Here is an 18,608-nt window from a genome sequence, read left to right as displayed (position 1 = left end):
AAAGCCACTGAGACAGCCTGAGAACGTTACCATGGCCACACTGGTGGCTCTGGGCCCCTGTGCCTGTCCTGGGGGCACAGAGGCAGCAGTGGCACCTCAGGCACACGTGCTGAGGGCAGCTCTGACACAGCAAAGCTCCCTCCAGCAGCAACACTGAAAGCTGGGTGCCTCTCAAACATCCAGAGCTGGCCTCACTCCTAAAGCACAGCAAATCTGTCAGTAGAAAACACAGCCCAGCTCCTGACTGAGTGGAATGGCTGAGTTAATAAACCCTGTGCTTCATCCCTGCAGAGCTCCTTGCCACAATCATCTCAATGGATCCCTGCTCCTGAACCTCTTCCCAGCTCAATGGGGCCATTGAGCCCAGAATAGCTGGACTGCCTGTGCTGCATCCTCACAAGAGGATGAGGCTCTTGCTGCAGTCTAAGAAAGAAAAATCACTCAGCACAAATCAGCTCTTTTAAACCCACTGATTAAATAGATATTCACAAGGCAGAGCACAATGGCTTGGAAGGAGCCATTGCAACCCATTACACAGCTCCTCACTCATGCCCAGGAGAGCCTTTCCTTTGCTTCTCTAATAACAGGAGAGAAAAGGAAGCCACAGGAAAGATATTAAACTGCATAAAAAATAGGTGACAGGCAAATTTACAAACTTGGAGGGGCAGAGAGAGAGGGGATTTGGGCTGGCAGTCCTGCTGGGAGCCTGGAGCCCTGCAGGAGAAACTCCAGCTCCTCTGAAGGGAGGATGGAACTCCAGAGTTTATTGAAGGGTGACATGAGGGGCTGGGCAATACTCAGAAACTCCATCTCTGGCTCTGTAAAGATCCATGGAGCTGCTGCAGGGCTGGAGCCAGGCTGGGACACCTGGGGGTGCTCACCTGGAGAGGAGAAGGATCCAGGGAGAGCCCAGAGCCCCTGGCAGGGCCTGGAGGGGCTCCAGGAGAGCTGCAGAGGGGCTGGGGACAGGGATGGAGGGACAGCACACAGGGAATGGCTCCCAGGGATGGATGGGACATTGGGAATTGGGAATTGCTCCTGGCAGGGTGGGCAGGGGCTGGAATAGAATTCCCAGATTTGCTGTGGCTGCCCCTGGATCCCTGGCAGTGCCCAAGGCCAGGCTGGACACTGGGACACCCTGGGGCAGTGGGATTGTCCCTGCCCAGGGCACAGGGGACAGGATGATTCCATGGGATGTTCCCCTGCCTGTGGACCCCTGCAGCCCCAGCCCCTCCCAGCCTGGATGAAGAACTGACCTTTGTCAGCCTCACGCAATTCCTCCTCCAAGCTGCTGTGCTGCCAGGTCAGATCTCGTGCAAGGTGACAATTTCTAAGAGCTCTGACAATTTCCTGTGTCTCCTCAGGAAAACACGGTATTTTTTTTTCCTTGCCAGAACCCACTTTTTAACGCTCTTAATCTGAAATAAACCCATCATATTCCATCTGTCATCAGCTGGGCTTTCATTCCTGGAGTTAAACTGGTCTGGGAGAGCTGCAGTGAGGGCAGAGTTTAATGGAATAATTCTTACACTGCACAATTTGGACGCAGCAAAGCAAAAGGGGGTCAGCTTGTTCTTCCAGCCTCCACTCCAAACAATTTAATGTCTTTATGGATGAAAAATGTCAGAGCTTTTTGTGATCTGAGGGAAACTGGGACATTCAATACAGCCCCACTTCAAGCCTTCACTCACACACCTCAATTCCTTCAGCCAATATTTATTCTCTGGATTTTCCAGAGCTCTTTTATGCACTTAAATGGAGAGATACAGACAGAGCCACTCCTTCAGAGCCACTGTGCCCCAGTAAATCTCTGTCCTGGGGAGCTCAAACAGCCAATAGGAGCTCAAGTGATGCACCTGACACAGACCCGTTCCATCACCACCTTCAGATTTTTAATTAATCTCCCCTTCCAAACTCATTGCCAAACCATATTTAAACGTTTCTTCCTAAGGGAGTGATAAAAATTGACCAGCAAAATCAAAACAGAGCATAGAATAAAGATTAGAGCCAAATTATCCATGATCAGTGTAAGAATAATAGACTTGCCTAGGATAACTGGGCACTGAAATGTGATTTAGAGCTTTCCAAGAGCTCTGCCAGCTCACCCTCCGTGTGACTTTTGGAACACTCAGGCTCGGATGAGTTTATAGCACAGTTCTGAGATTATAAATCCAAGGGTGTGGCTTTAGCTCTTTTATTGGGGATTAAAATTAAGAAATATTTATCCAACCCCTCAGCAAAGCACGAGTGGAGCCTGCCAGGAGCAGATTCCCAATTCCCTGCTTTCAGCTCTCCTGGATGCCATGGAGCAGGATCCTGATCCCGATTCCCCTGAGCATGGGGCAGAGGATCTGCTGCCCACAGGGCTGCAAAGGGACGCTGGGCTGGGAATGCTGCTCCAGAGCTCCAGGGGCTGTGGGGGGCACCAGGAACCCCCCAGCTCCTGTTCCTGCAGCCTCAGAGGGTTTCACACCCACCTTCCTCTCTGTTGCAGGAAGAAGGGTTGCAATAATCTCCTGTCCCTGGTGGGATGAGCAGGCAGGGCAGCGTGGCTGCTGATGGGATCCAGGAGAGCTGGGGAGGGCAGCTCCCCCTCCCTGGGATGATCCCCTCACCCCTCCCTGGGATGAGCAGTGTTCGGGAGGCATGAGGACAACTCCAGCAGCTCCAGACCCAGCCCTTCTCCCACCCAACCAGCCGGCAACACCCACATGGAATTCCCCTCCTGCCAGCTTCCAAGGCCAGATGATTTCATCCCAAACGTTTATCAACTTCCAAACCAGTAAACGAGGAGTGAAACTGTTTCACCAAAAAAAAAAAAAAAAAAAAAAAAAAAAGGTGAAGTTTGTGCAAATCCATCCCTGCTAAAGCCAAACAACACAAACATAAATCAGGGAAGATCGAATTTCTCCCTTCTCCTCACATGAAGTCATTCCCAGGATTTCATTTGAAAATCCAGGAGTGTGCTGTGAAGATTTTGTAACTACAAACCAATAAGAGAAAGCATCCAGGAGGAATAATTACATAATTCCTAGCTGAACTGGCTGCTCAGAAGCATTCACAGCCTGGAAGAGCTGTAATAAATAGCTCCTCATCTCCTGGCTGCCGCTGCAGCTGATGAGTCACGGCTGTTCCCGGGATGGATCCCAGAATATCCTGCTCCTGTGCGTGCTGCATGGACAATCAGCCGGCAGGGAACGGCTCTGGGGCAGCACTGGTGTGGCCCTGCCATGCAAACACAACTGGGCAGTGTTGCACTGCCCGTGGGGAATGGGAATATTTCACTGGGATTCAGGGAATGGGGCACGCCCGGCCTGGAGGGCTCTGCTGCCATCCCAAGGGTTGGCACAGCCCAAAGTGACCCCGGGGGCTTTCAGGGAATGGTTCCCAATCCCACACTCCTGATTGGCACCAGAGGAGATCCTCCTGCGGTAAAACCATCCAGAGAGAGAGAAACAGCCATGGAACCAGGAAAACATGAGGGAACAAGTCCAGGGATGGGACACAGGGAACCCAACAGGAAGAGACTGGAGCCAGGCTGGGAGAGCTGGGAATGTTCACCTGGAGAAGGATCCAGGGAGAGCTCAGAGCCTTTCCAGGGCCTGAAGGGGCTCCAGGAGAGCTGCAGAGGGACTGGGGACAGGGATGGAGGGACAGGACACAGGGAATGGATTCAAGCTGAAAATTGGTAGATTGAGATGGGATATTGGGAAGGAATTCCTGGCTGGCAGGGTGGGCAGGCCCTGGAATAGAATTCCCAGATTTGCTGTGGCGGCCCCTGGATCCCTGCAGTGCCCAAGGCCAGGTTGGAGCAGCCTGGGACAGTGGGAGGGGTCCCTGCCCAGGGTGTCCCTCCTTCAGGGGTGGAACCGAGGGATTTTTAAGGTCCTTTCCAACCCAAACCACTCTGGGATTCTATGATAATGCACAGGAGAGGGGATTTTTATACATCCCACAAGGAAACCTGGGATGTTCCCAGTGCTGTGTGCAGGGAGGGTGTTGGGAGGTGAAGGCAGCAGCTGCACTTTGAGATGTGCATAAACAGCAGGAGATGAAAGAGCAGAACCTGTTTGGAAATGAGGTTGTGACGTCAGATGGGGAAAGGCCTTTCTCAGCCCTGTCATTCTCAGTCTCACCCACCTGGGGATCTGTCCTACAATTCCCAAAGAATCCTGACATTCCCTGAGAGTGGCAAACACACCTTGGTGTGGCACTGAAGGCCAGAGAACACATGCAGGTACCTAACAGCCAATTACACAGGTACAGGGATTTTAATTGCATTATGGAATCCTGGAATGATTTGGGAAGGGAGACACCTTAAAAATCATCCCAGTGCTACCTCTGCCACGGCAGAGACATCTTCCACTGCCCCAGGTGCTCCAAGCCCTGTCCAGCCTGGCCTTGGGCACTGACAGGGATCCAGGGGCAGCCACAGCAAATCTGGGCACCTGTGCCAGGGCCTGCCCACCCTGCCAGGAACAATTCCCAATTCCCAATGTCCCACCCATCCCTGGGAGCCATTCCCTGTGTCCTGTCCCTCCATCCAGGCCCCTCCAGGCCCTGCCAGGGGCTCTGGGCTCTCCCTGGATCCTTCTCCTCTCCAGGTGAGCACCCCCAGGTGTCCCAGCCTGGCTCCAGAGGGGCTCCAGCGCTGCAGCAGCTCCACGGGTTCCTCTGGGCTCTCTCCAGCAGCTCCAGGTGCTGCTGATGTTGTCCCCAGGGCTGGGGCAGCTCTGCAGGTGGGGCCTCGCCTGGGAGGGCTCCTGCAGGTGCTGGATGTGCCTCGCTGGCTGCTCCCAGCCCCGAGCTCCTGAGCTGCTCTGCCTTCCCAGGAACGACGTCAGTGCTGCCCTAGATACCGAGGCTGCTGCTCCACACGGCCCTGCCAGACTTCCCCTCATCTCTCACGTTATTCCCAGCACTTCTGCCTTCACCCTCACTTCACCTTTCCTGCTACCCACGTCCAGCCCTTCCCAGCTCCCTCTCCTCTCCAACCCACAGCAAACCAAGTGTTTATGTCTCATTTCTCCAACCTTCCCACCCCAGGAATTCCCCTCATCCCCCTCAGATTGGAATCCCTCCCAGCTGGGTGATCCCAGCTCCTGGAGCTCCTGTCCTGGTGGGATCCCATGGATGTCATTCCTGGTGGGATCCCATGGATGCTGTCCCGGTGGGATCCCATGGATATCTCTCCTGGTGGCATCCCATGGATGCCTGTCCTGGTGGGTGGGATCCCATGGATGCTGTCCCGGTGGGATCCCATGGATGTCATTCCTGGTGGGATCCCATGGATGCCTGTCCTGGTGGGATCCCATGGATATCTCTCCTGGTGGGATCCCATGGATGCCTGTCCTGGTGGGTGGGATCCCATGGATATCTCTCCTGGTGGGATCCCATGGATGCCGTCCTGGTGGGATCCCATGGATGTCATTCCTGGTGGGATCCCATGGATATCTCTCCTGGTGGGATCCCATGGAAGCCTCTCCTGGTGGGATCCCACAGATGCTCCTCATGGATTGCCCACTCCCATCCTCAGCTCCCCTGATGGGAGCCTCAGTTTGAGAGCTCCAAGTTTATTTTGTGCTCTCCTAAAAGCCACAGATACCCTGTCAGTCAAGGGCAGCTCCTGTCCCATTCCCTGCCTCCAGGAAGGATCCCACCCATCCCAGCTGCTGTCCTTGGCTCCTGCTGGGGCTTCCCAGCGTGGCTCAAACCCCTGGAATCCAAAAGCTCCAGATTCCCCTTCTTCCATGGGGCAAATCTGGAAAATCTGCTTTTCTGGCAGCTATCCAAGGCAAAGGTTAATCCTGTGGGAACGAGAATCCCCAGCACTACCTGGGCATCTTTTCCAGCCATGTTTGCTTTTCCCAGTCCTCTGGTTTTTCTGTATTCCTACACAAAAACACCATCAAATAATGCAATAATTCAGGAGTTTATATCACCAACCCATCATCTTTCATCCATGGCCCCTAACAATATTTTATAAAGGAATCCAACCCTTTGGATTAATTCACCTCACTCCCATTTCACCAGCAAACCGCCACCTATGGCCTCCATCCAAGGAAACAGGGATTAACACCAGGCTGGAATGTCCTGGAGCTTGCAGGGAACACAGAGCCTCATTCCCTCACACTGAGTGGGAGCACAGGGACCTGGAAGGGAATTGCCCTAATCCCAAATTCCACAGTTCCCATTTGTACCCCAAATTTCCTGCTGATATCCAATCCAGGCAAACCTAAACAGCCAGAAAATGAAATGTGGGAATGTTCCACCAGAAAAGTGGGAATTTTCATGAAGTTTCTGTGGTAACCACCACAGAATTACGTTTAGTCTTGCTGCTGCTTGTTACCAGAATTGTTCAAGTTTATCTGGAATTAGCATGGAAATACAAACACCTGAGGGAGCACAGCAAAAACTCCCTAAAACTTCCCACTGCAATCCCAGGGACGATGCCAGAGCCAGGCCAAGCTCGGGATAGAATCTGCCAGGAAAGGTTCTGAAGAAACAGAGTTAATTTCAGGATAAACCCAGGAGCTGATTTGGGATAAACCCGGGAGCTGATTTGGGATAAACCCGGGTGCTGATTTGGGATAAACCCAGGAGCTGATTTGGGATAAACCTGGGATCTAATTTGGGATAAACCTGGGAGCTGATTTGGGATAAACCCAGGTGCTGATTTGGGATAAACCCAGGTGCTGATTTGGGATAAACCTGGGAGCTGATTTGGGATAAACCTGGGAGCTGATTAGAGGAATAAACCTGGGAGCTGATTTTGTGATAAACCCAGGAGCTGATTCGGGACAAACCCAGGAGCTGATTCAGGATAAACCCAGGAGCTGATATTAGAATAAATCCGGGAGCTGATTCGGGACAACCCTGGGATCTAATTTGGGATAAACCTGGGATCTAATTTGGGATAAACCCGCGGTGAAGCGGCCATGCCCCAGCCCCAGCTGCTCTTTCCAAGCCCACAGCCCCCAGGCTCTGGTTTGCTTTGTTTTCTCTCTCCAAAGGCTCCATTCCCAGCGGCAGGAGAGCCCAGGGCTGGCCAGGAGCAGCCTCTTCCCAAGGAGCCACCCGTGGGTGCTCAGGGATGCTCCCCTGGAAGGGAATCCAAGCTGGGAGCCCTTCAGCATTCCCAAGGGACCCTGAGGAGCACCCTGGGCTGTGGGAGGTGTCCCTGTCACAGGATGAGCTTTAAGGCCATTCCCAAGCCAGACCATTCCAGGACTCTGGAATGCCTGCCGGTGGTTCATCCCATCCTGTGGTTCTGCAGAGCTCTCCTGATCCCTTCCCTGCTCTGTATCCTCCAACCTCTGTATCCCCGGTTTCCACCTCATCACCAGGGTGAATAAACTTGGGGGTTTAATTTTCCATAGTGCTGCAGAGAGTGAAGATAATTTGATTTATCCCTACACCATTTTCCCCTTCCCTGCCGTGTCCTGAGACCTCATCCCGGCCACGTTTCCCGCACTAATTCCAATTTCCCCAGCATTTCCCACTCCCGCGCCCCGCGGGGCTGAGGAGGTGCTGTCCTGTGCTCGGAAAGGCAGGATGAGCTGGGACCATCCCCGAAAAGCCGCGGGATCTGTGGGATGAGGGCTCCCGGCAGGAATCCATCAGCTCGGTGTCACGGGCTGCTCCCCGCCGAGCTCCTCTGCAGCATTCCCACATTGAGACAATTAACACGTTTTTCCCAGGCTCTTCCTTCCAACAAAAAGCTAAAAAAAGCGAAACTGCTCTGAAAGGCTCGCAGGGCATTTTCTGCCCTAGAATTTAGAGTTACATAAAAAAAAAAAGAGACTTATTTATAAGAGTTTACATTAAAAAAGCAACAAAAGTAATTGGGGCTGGGGAGAAGCAGACCCTATAAAATGATGAATAGACCCTATAAAATGATTATTAAACCCCTTTTAAAGCCAAGCTATAATTTCACCACTTGAAAATTTGCTTTTTTTCTCCCCGGAACGAATGAAAACCCCAGCGTGAAGGAGCAGCGTTAGCACTTCAGCGCATCCCTGATGCGGCTGCCGGTCACTGTGGCGGAGCGGGGCGCTCCCGGAGGTTCTGGGGCTGCAGCGGGGCCGGGCGGGGCCGGGATGTGCGGGCGCTCCCGGGAGGTTCCGGGGCTGCAGCGGGGCCGGGATGTGCGGGCGCTCCCGGGAGGTTCCGGGGCTGCAGCGGGGCCGGGCGGGGCCGGGATGTGCGGGCGCTCCCGGGAGGTTCTGGGGAGCAGCGGGGCCGGGCGGGGCCGGGATGTGCGGGCGCTCCCGGAGGTTCCGGGGCTGCAGCGGGGCCGGGCGGGGCCGGGATGTGCGGGCGCTCCCGTTCCGCCGCTCCATGGGCGTCAGCGGGAGCCTCACGGCGGCCCCGCACGGCTGAGCGGGCGAGGAAAGGCAGCAAAGCCCGGCGGCTCCCCCAGCACAGCGGCTCTGCCCCTCCCGAGCCTGTCGCTGCCTCGTCTGCCTTGCTTCACACCCTTCAGCGAGCTTTTGAACCAACCAAAACACGGTTAAAATGAGCAGCGAGGGTCAGCCCGCTGCCTCAGCCTCAGCTCCTGCGATCAGAGGATTTTCAAGGCTCTTCCCAGCCCGCACCAGGCTGGGATTCTGTGACAAAGTGAACCAAGACAGTGCAAGGGCTGTGAAGGACACTTTGAGTGCTTCCAAAGGGGATGGAATGGCTCTTTGCACTGGAGCTCACATGGTTGAGGGAATGATTTTCCAGCCCTTATTAAAAAAACCATTTCATAGTGCATGGAATGAAGGTGCTCTGAGATATAAGGTGGGCTCGACCCTCTGGGTCACTTCCAGCTCAGGATATTCTGCGATTCCAGGATTCTGTGATTCCCTGAGTCCATTATTCCATCATTCCATCACTCCATGATTCCATCATTCCATGATTCTATTATTCCATGATTCCACCATCCTAAGCTCCAGAATCTTTCTTTCTGCAGTGGCTGCCCTCAGCAGGAGCAGCAAAGGCATTCCCTGTCTGGTCCCAGAGCTCAATCCCTCTGCCAGAGCCCCCAGTTCCCAGGGCAGAGGGATGATGATGATGATGGTGATGGGTTTGGGGTTGCAGTTTGGAGGGAAAGGTTTTTAATCACACCTGGTTCCTCTGAGAAGGCTCCTATGGAGGCTCCTATGGAAGTCAGGACAGGGAAGAGCACTGGAAAATCCTTTGTTTAGTTCTTAGGATTAAACTTGGGCTGAGCTTTGGGCCTGGGGAGCAGAGGGAATTCCCAACATCCACCTGCCCTGCTCTCTGGATTTATCCTGTGCAGAACTCGAGCACAGTGCCTGGGGATGTGGGCCCAGCCCTGGAAAAGCTCTGCCACTATTCCCACCTTCCAATTGCAGGGGCCTGGCCCAGCTGCTCTCAGGATGGCAGAGCTGCAAACCACAAGCTGTGGGGCCGTGTTTAAACAGAACAATTTACTGAACTTTGGGATTCTTTGTGCGTGACAAGCTCCAGGTCAGCAGGAAGCCCAAATTTCCCTTATTAAATTTTGCTTCTTTCTGCTGGAAAGAAGAAAAGAAACCCCTTTTCCATCGTGGTGCTCACTGAGAGCCTGAGATTGGCTAATCTGCCAGGGAACTGGAGCTAAAAGAAATCCATATCCCAGTTATTAGCCCCTGGAGAAGAGGGTTAGGAAAGAAATCCTGATCAGGCTTTCAGAACAGGAATCTCATTCCTAAGCCTGCTAAGATGTGAGAGTGGGAAAAGCCCCAGAACTTCTTAGAAATGCTGAGAGCTGAGTTTGCATTCACAGGATCCTGGAATGGTTCAGGCTGGAAAAGGCCTCAAGGATCACCCCAGTGCCACCCCTGCCATGGCAGGGACACCTCCCACTGTCCCAGGTGCTCCAGCCCCAGTGTCCAACCTGGCCTTGGGCACTGCAGGGATCCAGGGGCAGCCACAGCAAAGCTGGGCACCTGTGCCAGGGCCTGCCCACCCTGCCAGGAACAATTCCCAATTCCCAATCTCCCACCCATCCCTGCCCCTGGCAGTGGGAGCCATTCCCTGTGTGCTGTCCCTCCATCCCTGTCCCCAGCCCCTCTGCAGCTCTCCTGGAGCCCCTTCAGGCCCTGCCAGGGGCTCTGGGCTCTCCCTGGATCCTTCTCCTCTCCAGGTGAGCACCCCCAGGTGTCCCAGCCTGGCTCCAGAGGGGCTCCAGCAGCTCCAATTCCTCCTGCAGTCACACAAACCCAGGGAAAGCTGTCCTGGGTTTTCCTGCTCCTGCCTGGCTGTCACCTCTCCCAGGGGATGCTCCCTGGGGACACCAGACCAGGCTGGGGAGCAGCTCCTCCACCCCGAGGGGTCTTTGCAGCCAGGGGGACTCAGACTGAGCCCCTTGGACAAGGCAAGGAGCAGGAGCAGGAGGAAAAGCCTGGAACAGCAGCTCTGTGTGCATGGCACGGAGCAGGAGCAGGAGGAAAAGCCTGGAACAGCAGCTCTGTGTGCATGGCAGGCACAGATGTCCAGGAACTCAGCTGAAAAGTTTCCCATGCCAGTGAAGCTACCCAGATCCCTTCCCTGGAAGTGAAGGTAATGAATGGAAATATGGAACTGTAAATACGTCAGGAGCAGCCTCTGACTCTCACCTCCCGCCTCTCAAAAGCAGCGGGAAAACACAGCCAGGAGCAACTTGAAAAGGCCCAGCCTGAGGAGAAGGGAAAGGTCACTAAATACCAATAATTAAACAGCAGCCCCTTGCTCCCCAGAGCCCCTGCACACCCAGCTCCCCCCAATTAAATCCCATCATTTGCTCCCAGCTCCTTCCAGGCAGGCATTGTCTCAGCTGCAGACACAGCCAGCTCTTTGTGCTTCCTCCAGGCTCTTCTGAGAGCAGGAGAAATATTTGGCCTCTCCTTTTCTAAATTGTGCCCACAGATTTCAGAGTTCTGTCTCTCAAATCTACCTGCTGCATATAAATCATTGCTTTGTTGGAAATCCTGCCTATTTATAGGAGGCTGTGGAATTAATCTGTCAGGGGAACCAAAATGGTTTAAGATCCAGCTGAAATCCATGGAAATAAGGTGACTGGAAGGTTTAACCACAGATCTGGAGAGTGTTAATTCCCAGAGCAAACCTTGAGTATTCTGAAAGTCAATACAAAAATCAAAGTGAAATTTGTGCATGAAGTGAAGGGGAAATCGGGCTCTGCTCCCAGGGAGCAGTGACAGGACAACAGGAGACAGCTTCAAGTTGTCCCAGAGGAGGTTTAGATTGGATATTTGGGAAAATTTCTTCCTTTCCAGCCCTGGCACAGCTGCCCAGAGCAGGGATGGAAGTCCCCATCCCTGGAGGGTTTGAAAAGCCCTGTGCATGTGGCACCTGGGGACACGGGTGGCCTTGGCAGTGCTGGGGACTCGGTGGTCTCAGGGGGCTTTTCCAGCCTCAGTAACTCCACGATTATGGTGCCACATTATGGAAAACCCCTCCAGCCTCACAGCCAAGTGCCACAGCTCAGCCTGAAGCAGGGAGCAGAGGGAGCCAAGGTCAGGGTGACTCCTGTCCCGTGGTTATCACCGCACTGATAAATCTGTTTATATCCCAACACAAAGATACTCCTGCCACTCCAGCTGCTATCAGGGAGCTGTGGCCTCTCTGAGATTCCTGAGCTGTCAGGAATCCTGGGATTTGATCCCACCACTTCACCTCAGGACAGAGTTTCTGCTCCTCCCCTGCCCAAGTTCAGCCTCTGCAGCTCCAGAGTCAGGCTTGAGTTTGGGGCCATCCCTGTGGACAACCAACAATTCCCACATTGCTCCAGAGGAGCTGCTGTGCTGGAGCATTCCCAGCTTCCATATCCCCAGAATGAGCTCCAAGCCCCATTCCCACCCTGAGCACAGAGCATCCCCTCCCCTCTGCAGCCCAAAGCAGCAGTGACAGAGTCCCACATTGTCCCCACAAGGGGATGGAGGGCAGCAGCTCCTCTCCTGGATTTGGGGAGAACGTGGAAGATAAAGGTCATCCATGGAATCATGGAAAGCTTTGGGACACTGAAAGTTCATCACATCCCACCAGGCCAGGATGAAGATCCAGTTCAAAATTTCCTTTGGGGTGGCGTTGATTTTGTCCATAATTAAAGCACAGGATCTCTCCCCTTCCCTTCATTTGTAAATCTGGCAAATCAATTAACACTCCCCACCCAATGTTCCTCTTTCTTGGCTTATTGGGGCTCCTCCGCAGGAGGAACTTTCCAAAACAAAGCAACAACTGCCCTGGCTAAACCTTAGGGGGAAGCCATGGGAAAAATCCCAAGATAGGCTGGGTTGGATTGGGTGTCAGGAAGAAATGTTGGGAAGGAATTCCTCCCTGTGAGGCCCTGGGATGGATTTCCCAGAGCAGCTGTGGGTCCCTGGAAGTGTCCCAGGCCAGCCTGGAGCAGCCTGGGATGGTGGAAGGTGTCCTTGGATGGAATGAGATGATCTCCAAGCCAACCCATTCCAGGATTCCATAGTTTTAATACAGGCCCTGCATTCTTCCTGTTCTCCAAGCATTCCCCTTCCTGTTCTCTCATCCTGGAACTGCACACGACAGGAGCAGGATGTGCTCTGGAGAAGCCAACCCCATCCCTCCCCAGCACCATTCCAAGGCTCAGAGCCTTGGATATTCCTATATATTTGTTTATATTTTATTTATATATTTATATGTCAGGGGATATTTTAATTCCTATATACAAATATTGACCTGTAGGTTGATCCCAGAGCCGCGGTTAAACGATTAAAAACCATAATGAGATTACAGAGAATAAACTCTGTGTAAACCCAGAAGGTGAGGTGAGATCACAGAAAGCAGGATTTGAAGAAGCAGAATATAAAATTATCTCCAGATTCCCAGAGATTCCACAGACTATCCACCCTGGAAGCCCACATGGACCACACCAGCCAAAGACTCCAACCCTGAACTCCACGGCGGATCTTTACCCATAAAATGAGGTTTTGGTGCCATGTCCCAGCCCCAAGCTGGGAAAAGCCTCTGGGATTCCCCCGGGCTCTCCCTGTCCCCCTGCCCTGGCCCAGCAGAGGCAGCAGCAGCTGCTCCATCTGCTCATTAAAATGCAACAGGGAGAAGGTGCCGAGGTGGCACCATGGAATCGCTCCAGCGAGGGACGTTTTAGGGACTCATTAATTTTTAAAGGAAAATTGAGGTTCATAAACACCTGAGAAGGAAAATAAACCAGGACAGCGGGAAATTTTCCATCCTCTCCCCACCCTGTCCCCACAGTCCCGCTTGGAGGTGTCGCGAGGACGCCTCAGATCAAACTCTGAGCAGGGAAGATCAGAGAAGGAAATATTCAGCAAACCCACAGTTCCAGAAACCCCCTTAACCATGTTCCCATCCAGCAGCTGCTTCTCAGCCTGAAAAAATCCTGATTTCCAAGCTTTTGTGCCCACCAGAAGTGCTGTGATCCGGACAAACCCATGGCATACTCACCAAATCCACGAATGGCGGCGATTGGGTAAAATATTAATATTTAACATCTTCCCAGCTGATCCTTCTCCTCTATCATCCGAAAAGAGTCAGGACATGTCCTGCCAATTCCCAACTTGGGTCCCTCTGGAGTTGGCTCAGTGGCACGGAGATGTTTCCCGGAGTTTTTATTCTTTGGGATTACATGGCAACTCCCCTTGCAGGTGGATGCCACTTTCCAGAGGAACGCAAATGCCTCGGCAAGCAAAAAGTGGGGGTGCCTGTGGAACAGCCTCTATGGACTCCCAAATTTCTTCATTTCTAGCAGGAGAAAGAAAAAATAAATCTATTTCTGGCACCCCCCCCTTCCTGCTCTCATTTGTAAAATCCCAACGATCCTGAGACAGCTGGGGGGGAAAAAACCTTTTCCAAGCTGCAGCACCATCCCCTTTCTGCCGTTCCTCCTTTCCAGGTCACATCCCTCCTTCCTCCGGAGCCGAGGCAAAGTTTTGTGACGCTGCAGCAGCCCCGGCGCGGGTCCCTCCCGCGGAGCATCCGCCGGGATGAGCGCGGGGCTGCGGCGGGGCTGCGGCCGCACCGCGGGCTTACGGCGCGGGATGGGGCGGCCAAAGGGCCGGAACGCGCATCCCGCCGGCAGGAACGGCAGCGGAGCCGCCGGCTCCCTGCCAGGGGTCAGCGCGAGCCGAGAGGGGAGTGCCCCGCTGCCGTCACTCTCTGTCCCTGCTGTCACCCGGGCGCGGGGCCGCTCCTCCCAGCCCCGTCCATGCCCATCCAGGTGCGGCTCCTGCGGGAAACGCCGGGCGGGCAACGGGACCGCGCCAGCCGCAGCCTCGCCCGCCGGATTGCCGAGCGAGCGTGTGCCTCTCTCTCTGCATAAAATGGAATTTTACAAGATTTACAAGATCTAAATCCCGCCGCTCCACATCAAACCCGACGCGGCTCCCTGGTGCAGCGAGACGTCAGGGGTGGGTGGGAGATGGGGCCGCATCCGCCCGGGAGCGGCTCCCGAAATTCCGGCCCCCCCCGCAGCCGGGAGGGGAGCCGGGGACAAAGGGAGGGCTGGGAGAGCCGGGGATGGAGGGATGGAGGGATGGGGGGATGGATGGATGGATGGATGGATGGATGGATGGATGGATGGATGGATGGGAAGGAAGCCGCGCAGGATCGGGAATGCTGGCAGGGCTCTGCCCCACCCGCACCTTGCGGGGGTGACAAAGGGGACCCGGTGGCGCCTCCTCCCCTCGGGAAGGACAAAGTTCGGCGGCACCGGACGCGCAGCAGGCACCGGAACATTCTCCCTTCCCCGGGTTCGTTTGTTTGTTTGTTTGTTTGTTTGTTTTCCCCTGAAGTCTCCAAACGTTTCACCTTGACAACCACGGGAAGGGATTTTATCCATCAGCTGCAATTGAAGGTGTCGGGAAAGGGGGATAAAGGGGATTTTTATAGCTGATGGATTTGTACAGCTGATGGATAAATGGGATTTTATAGCTGATGGATAAATCAGATTTCTATAGGTGATGGATAAATTTCATCAGCCGTCAGTGATCCATAACATTCCCTATTCCCAAAGCAGCAGGAGGGGACAGCAGGAGACAGAGCAGGGTTCACCCCACGGATCTCAGAGGATCCACAATCCAAGCCCCCCTCCCTGCAGTTAACTCCGAGCTGGAAAGGCAGAATGAGGAGCTGCTTCAGCAATTGAGATGCCAAATCCAATTTAAAAATCCAGGGAAGGGGGAGAGTGGCAGTGTCATTCCATCCCCACTCAGACTCCCCAGCTGCTCTGACACACTCAAAGCTCAGGAAAAGCTTTTCCAGACTGGGAAAACTGTGTGGTTCTCTCCTGTCACTGGGAGATGAGACATAAATCCTTATTTTTATTCTATTGACGTTATTGATAAAAGGATTTAACAAATCTATAAAAATAGGGGCAAATCAAAGGTATAAGGGAAAGATCAGGATGGAGCATGAATGATCAATATTCCAGAACTCTGCACCTCTCCTTGGCTTTGCTCCATCTCCACTTTGGTTTGGCAGGAGCCAGTTTTACTCACAGGGGTGAAGAATTTTGTGTAAACCATGGAATTCTGCTTCTTATCCATGAAAAAGGTGCCCAGCAGCCATGGATGGAGGTAATACATAGATACATAGATACATAGACAGGTCCAAATCAGGGAATCATGGAATGGTTTGGGATGGAAGGGACCTTAAATCCATGGAATCATGGAATGGCTTGGGATGGAAGGGACCTTAAATCCATGGAATCATGGAATGGCTTGGGATGGAAGGGACCTTAAATCCCACCCCATTCCATGGCTGGGACATCTCCCACTGTCCCAGGCTGCTCCAACCCCATCCAGCCTGGATTTGGCCACTGCAGGGATCCAGGGGCAGCCACAGCTGCTCTGGGAATTCCATTCCAGGGCCTTCCAACTCTCCCAGCCAGGAATTCCTTCCCAATCTCCCATCTAATTCCACTCTCTGGCAGGGGGAGGCCATTCCCTGTGTGCTGTCCCTCCACCTTCAAACCCCTACCCTGTGGAATGAACATCTGCACATTCCCCTCATTGTTCTTGGAGAAAAAGCCAGAATGAATTCTCTGCTAATTCTGGAGCAGCCACTTCCACGAGCTGTCGGTTTTTCTGACCCCACCACACTGAGTTTGTGCCTTTTCCCTCCCCATTCCCATTTTTCTGGTGTCTCCCTTCACAATCCAGCCTTTCCCAGCATCCCAAATTTGACGTGGGGAATTGCAGGGAGCGGGGCACTAATCACATGGTGCTGGGTGGGAAGGAGAACAATCATTCCCTGGATTTTCCTCCTGGAGTTTCTTAGACAGTTCAGTGATTATCCCGAGTGGAAACCCAGGAATTGCAGGATCAACAGGACAGAAATGAATAAAATCCCAGGGCTGGGATCAGAACCCACTGGGCCTCCCTCCCTCCCACTCCCAAATCCCCAAATTGTTCATTTGGATCTCCAGACTCCATTTATTTATTAATTAGCCTTTGCAAGCCATGCTAACGAGGAGCCTCCTCCCACTGGGCCATCCTGGCAGCACCAACACTGATGCTCCTCCAGGGAAACTTCAAACATTTCCTGAAAAATCGCACAGAAACCGGAAAACCAGCTCAGAATGGGGATTTTTTTTTCCACATCTTTGAGCAAAAGTTACATAAGGCAGCCCCTGCTCTGTTGCTGCCTTGAGACTCTGCAGGCCCCCAGTGCTCGGGCACCTTCATTCCCTCAGCCAGCAGCAGGGAAGGCTCAGGAATGTTCCCTGTCCTCACAGCAGCCTGAAAAACACCAGCGGATATTTTGGGAATTTTGAGACAAACCAGAAGCACAGAATACAAAAATGAGTTTATTCCGTGCTCTCTCTTCCCAGATTAGAGACCTACACTGATGTAATATTGGGGTTTTCAGCCCAGATAACGGGGTTTCACCCCAGATAAAGAAATCCTAAACATGTTTTCAGGGATATTTCTCTTCCCCCTCATTGCTAATTATGGAATAATCAGGATAACACACAACCACCCCAGCTGATCACTAAAAACCACCCCAAAAGGAGCTTCCCCCACGCTGTTCCTGGCATTTTACTGTTTTTCTCCACAGCATCGACCCTTTCTCAGACACTGAAATTCCTGGGGTTTCTGCCCCTCTGGGGAGCACAAAGCCATTTGTGGGTTTGGGAAGGCTGCAATTGCTGGGGCTCCTGAGCAGCTTTCCATTCATCCCTCCTTGCTGGCCACGCTGATTGAGGATGATGAAATCCTGATCTGCAATTCTAATTCCCTTCTTTTTCCTGAACAGGCTGCCCAAGAGCTCCAGGAATATTATTTTACCAACCCTCACAATACACACCTTTCTCCAGGGAGTCCTGAACAATGCACTTATTTCAGATCCTGAAACACAGACCCACTCACAATAATTAGCTCACAAACCCCAATTTTCAGATCACCTATTTTTCTTCAGAAATTGGGGAATGCTATCCAGCAAATAACGAGCTGTACCAACAGCAGGGTGGCTGGAAACCTGCAGCAGAATTGGTGTGCCAGGTGCTGCATCGTTAAATCACGGAATCCTGGAATGGTTTGGGTGGAAGGGAACTGAAATGCCAACTCAGTGCCACCTTCCAGGGACAATTCCACTGTCCCAGGCTGCTCCCAGCCCCAATGTCCAGCCTGGCCTTGGGCACTGCCAGGGATCCAGGGGCAGCCACAGCAAATCTGGCAATTCCAGCCCAGCCAGGAGTTCCTTCCCACTATCCCATCTAAACCTTCCCATTTTCAGCTTCCAGCCATTCCCTGTGTCCTGTCCCTCCATCCCTGTCCCCAGCCCCTCTGCAGCTCTCCTGGAGCCCCTCCAGGCCCTGCCAGGGGCTCTGGGCTCTCCCTGGATCCTTCTCCTCTCCAGGTGAGCACCCCCAGGTGTCCCAGCCTGGCTCCAGAGGGGCTCCAGCCCTGCAGCAGCTCCATGGGTTCCTCTGGGCTCATTCCAGAAAGTTCCTCTCAGTTTCCAGAGCTCTGGATAAAAACTCTCAGGAAATGGCACAAGCACTCGACATTTTCCAAAACTGGGATCCCCAAAAGTCATTTTCCAGCAGGAATTTGTCATTTCTGGAGCACTGCTCTGAACCCATCCCGAGCTGTGCTCCACAAATCCAACCCCAAGTGCCCTCAGAAGCTTCCACCTCAGCTCCATCCTTCCCCCCAACACTGCCCTTCCCAGCTTGCCATGAACAAAATCCCATTTTCCAGTGGGTAACACTCTGTCCCAGGAATCCAGTGTGGAAGAGGAGGAGTTCCCAAGCAAACCCTGCACCCAGAGGGGCCAAACTGGGAGCCAGAGCCACCAGACCGGGGTGGGGGGAGTGGGACAGAGGCAGGAAAAGCTGTACCAGGGGCAGAGGGGAGGAAAACACAGGGAAAAAAAGAAGGAAAATCATCTCATCCCTGTGAAGTTCCTGAAGAGCTTCCAACAGAATGACTCAACAGCGGCAGCTGCTCCGTGCAGAGGGGTCTGGGGCTCGCTGAGCTGGCAATTAATGAATGTTTGGATCTATTTTCCATCAACACCAGCTCTGCTGACATTCCTCCAGACACTGATGGAGCACAGAGAACCCGGGGCTGGGAATGAGCAGCTCCCGGCACATTCCCAGGTCC

At 53.3% G+C, this 18,608-nt stretch overlaps 1 protein-coding gene across 1 annotated transcript in view; it reads right to left on the bottom strand.

Annotated features, from left to right (window-relative positions):
• LOC131560374 (cAMP-specific 3',5'-cyclic phosphodiesterase 4B) overlaps nt 1-13,821 on the bottom strand; it is an 85,448-nt gene extending 71,627 nt beyond the window's left edge. The window contains exon 1 of the mRNA XM_058809064.1: nt 13,447-13,821. Coding sequence (XP_058665047.1) covers nt 13,447-13,493 — 47 coding nt within the window. The 5' untranslated portion in view covers nt 13,494-13,821. The remainder of the gene's footprint in view (nt 1-13,446) is intronic.
• Nucleotides 13,822-18,608: the final 4,787 nt, after the last annotated feature.

The sequence above is a fragment of the Ammospiza caudacuta genome, chromosome 7 (genome assembly GCF_027887145.1).
Source record: "Ammospiza caudacuta isolate bAmmCau1 chromosome 7, bAmmCau1.pri, whole genome shotgun sequence".
Lineage (NCBI taxonomy): Eukaryota > Metazoa > Chordata > Aves > Passeriformes > Passerellidae > Ammospiza > Ammospiza caudacuta.
The sequence above is the reverse complement of the archived record's forward strand: the minus strand, read 5'-3'. Positions and strand labels throughout refer to the sequence as shown.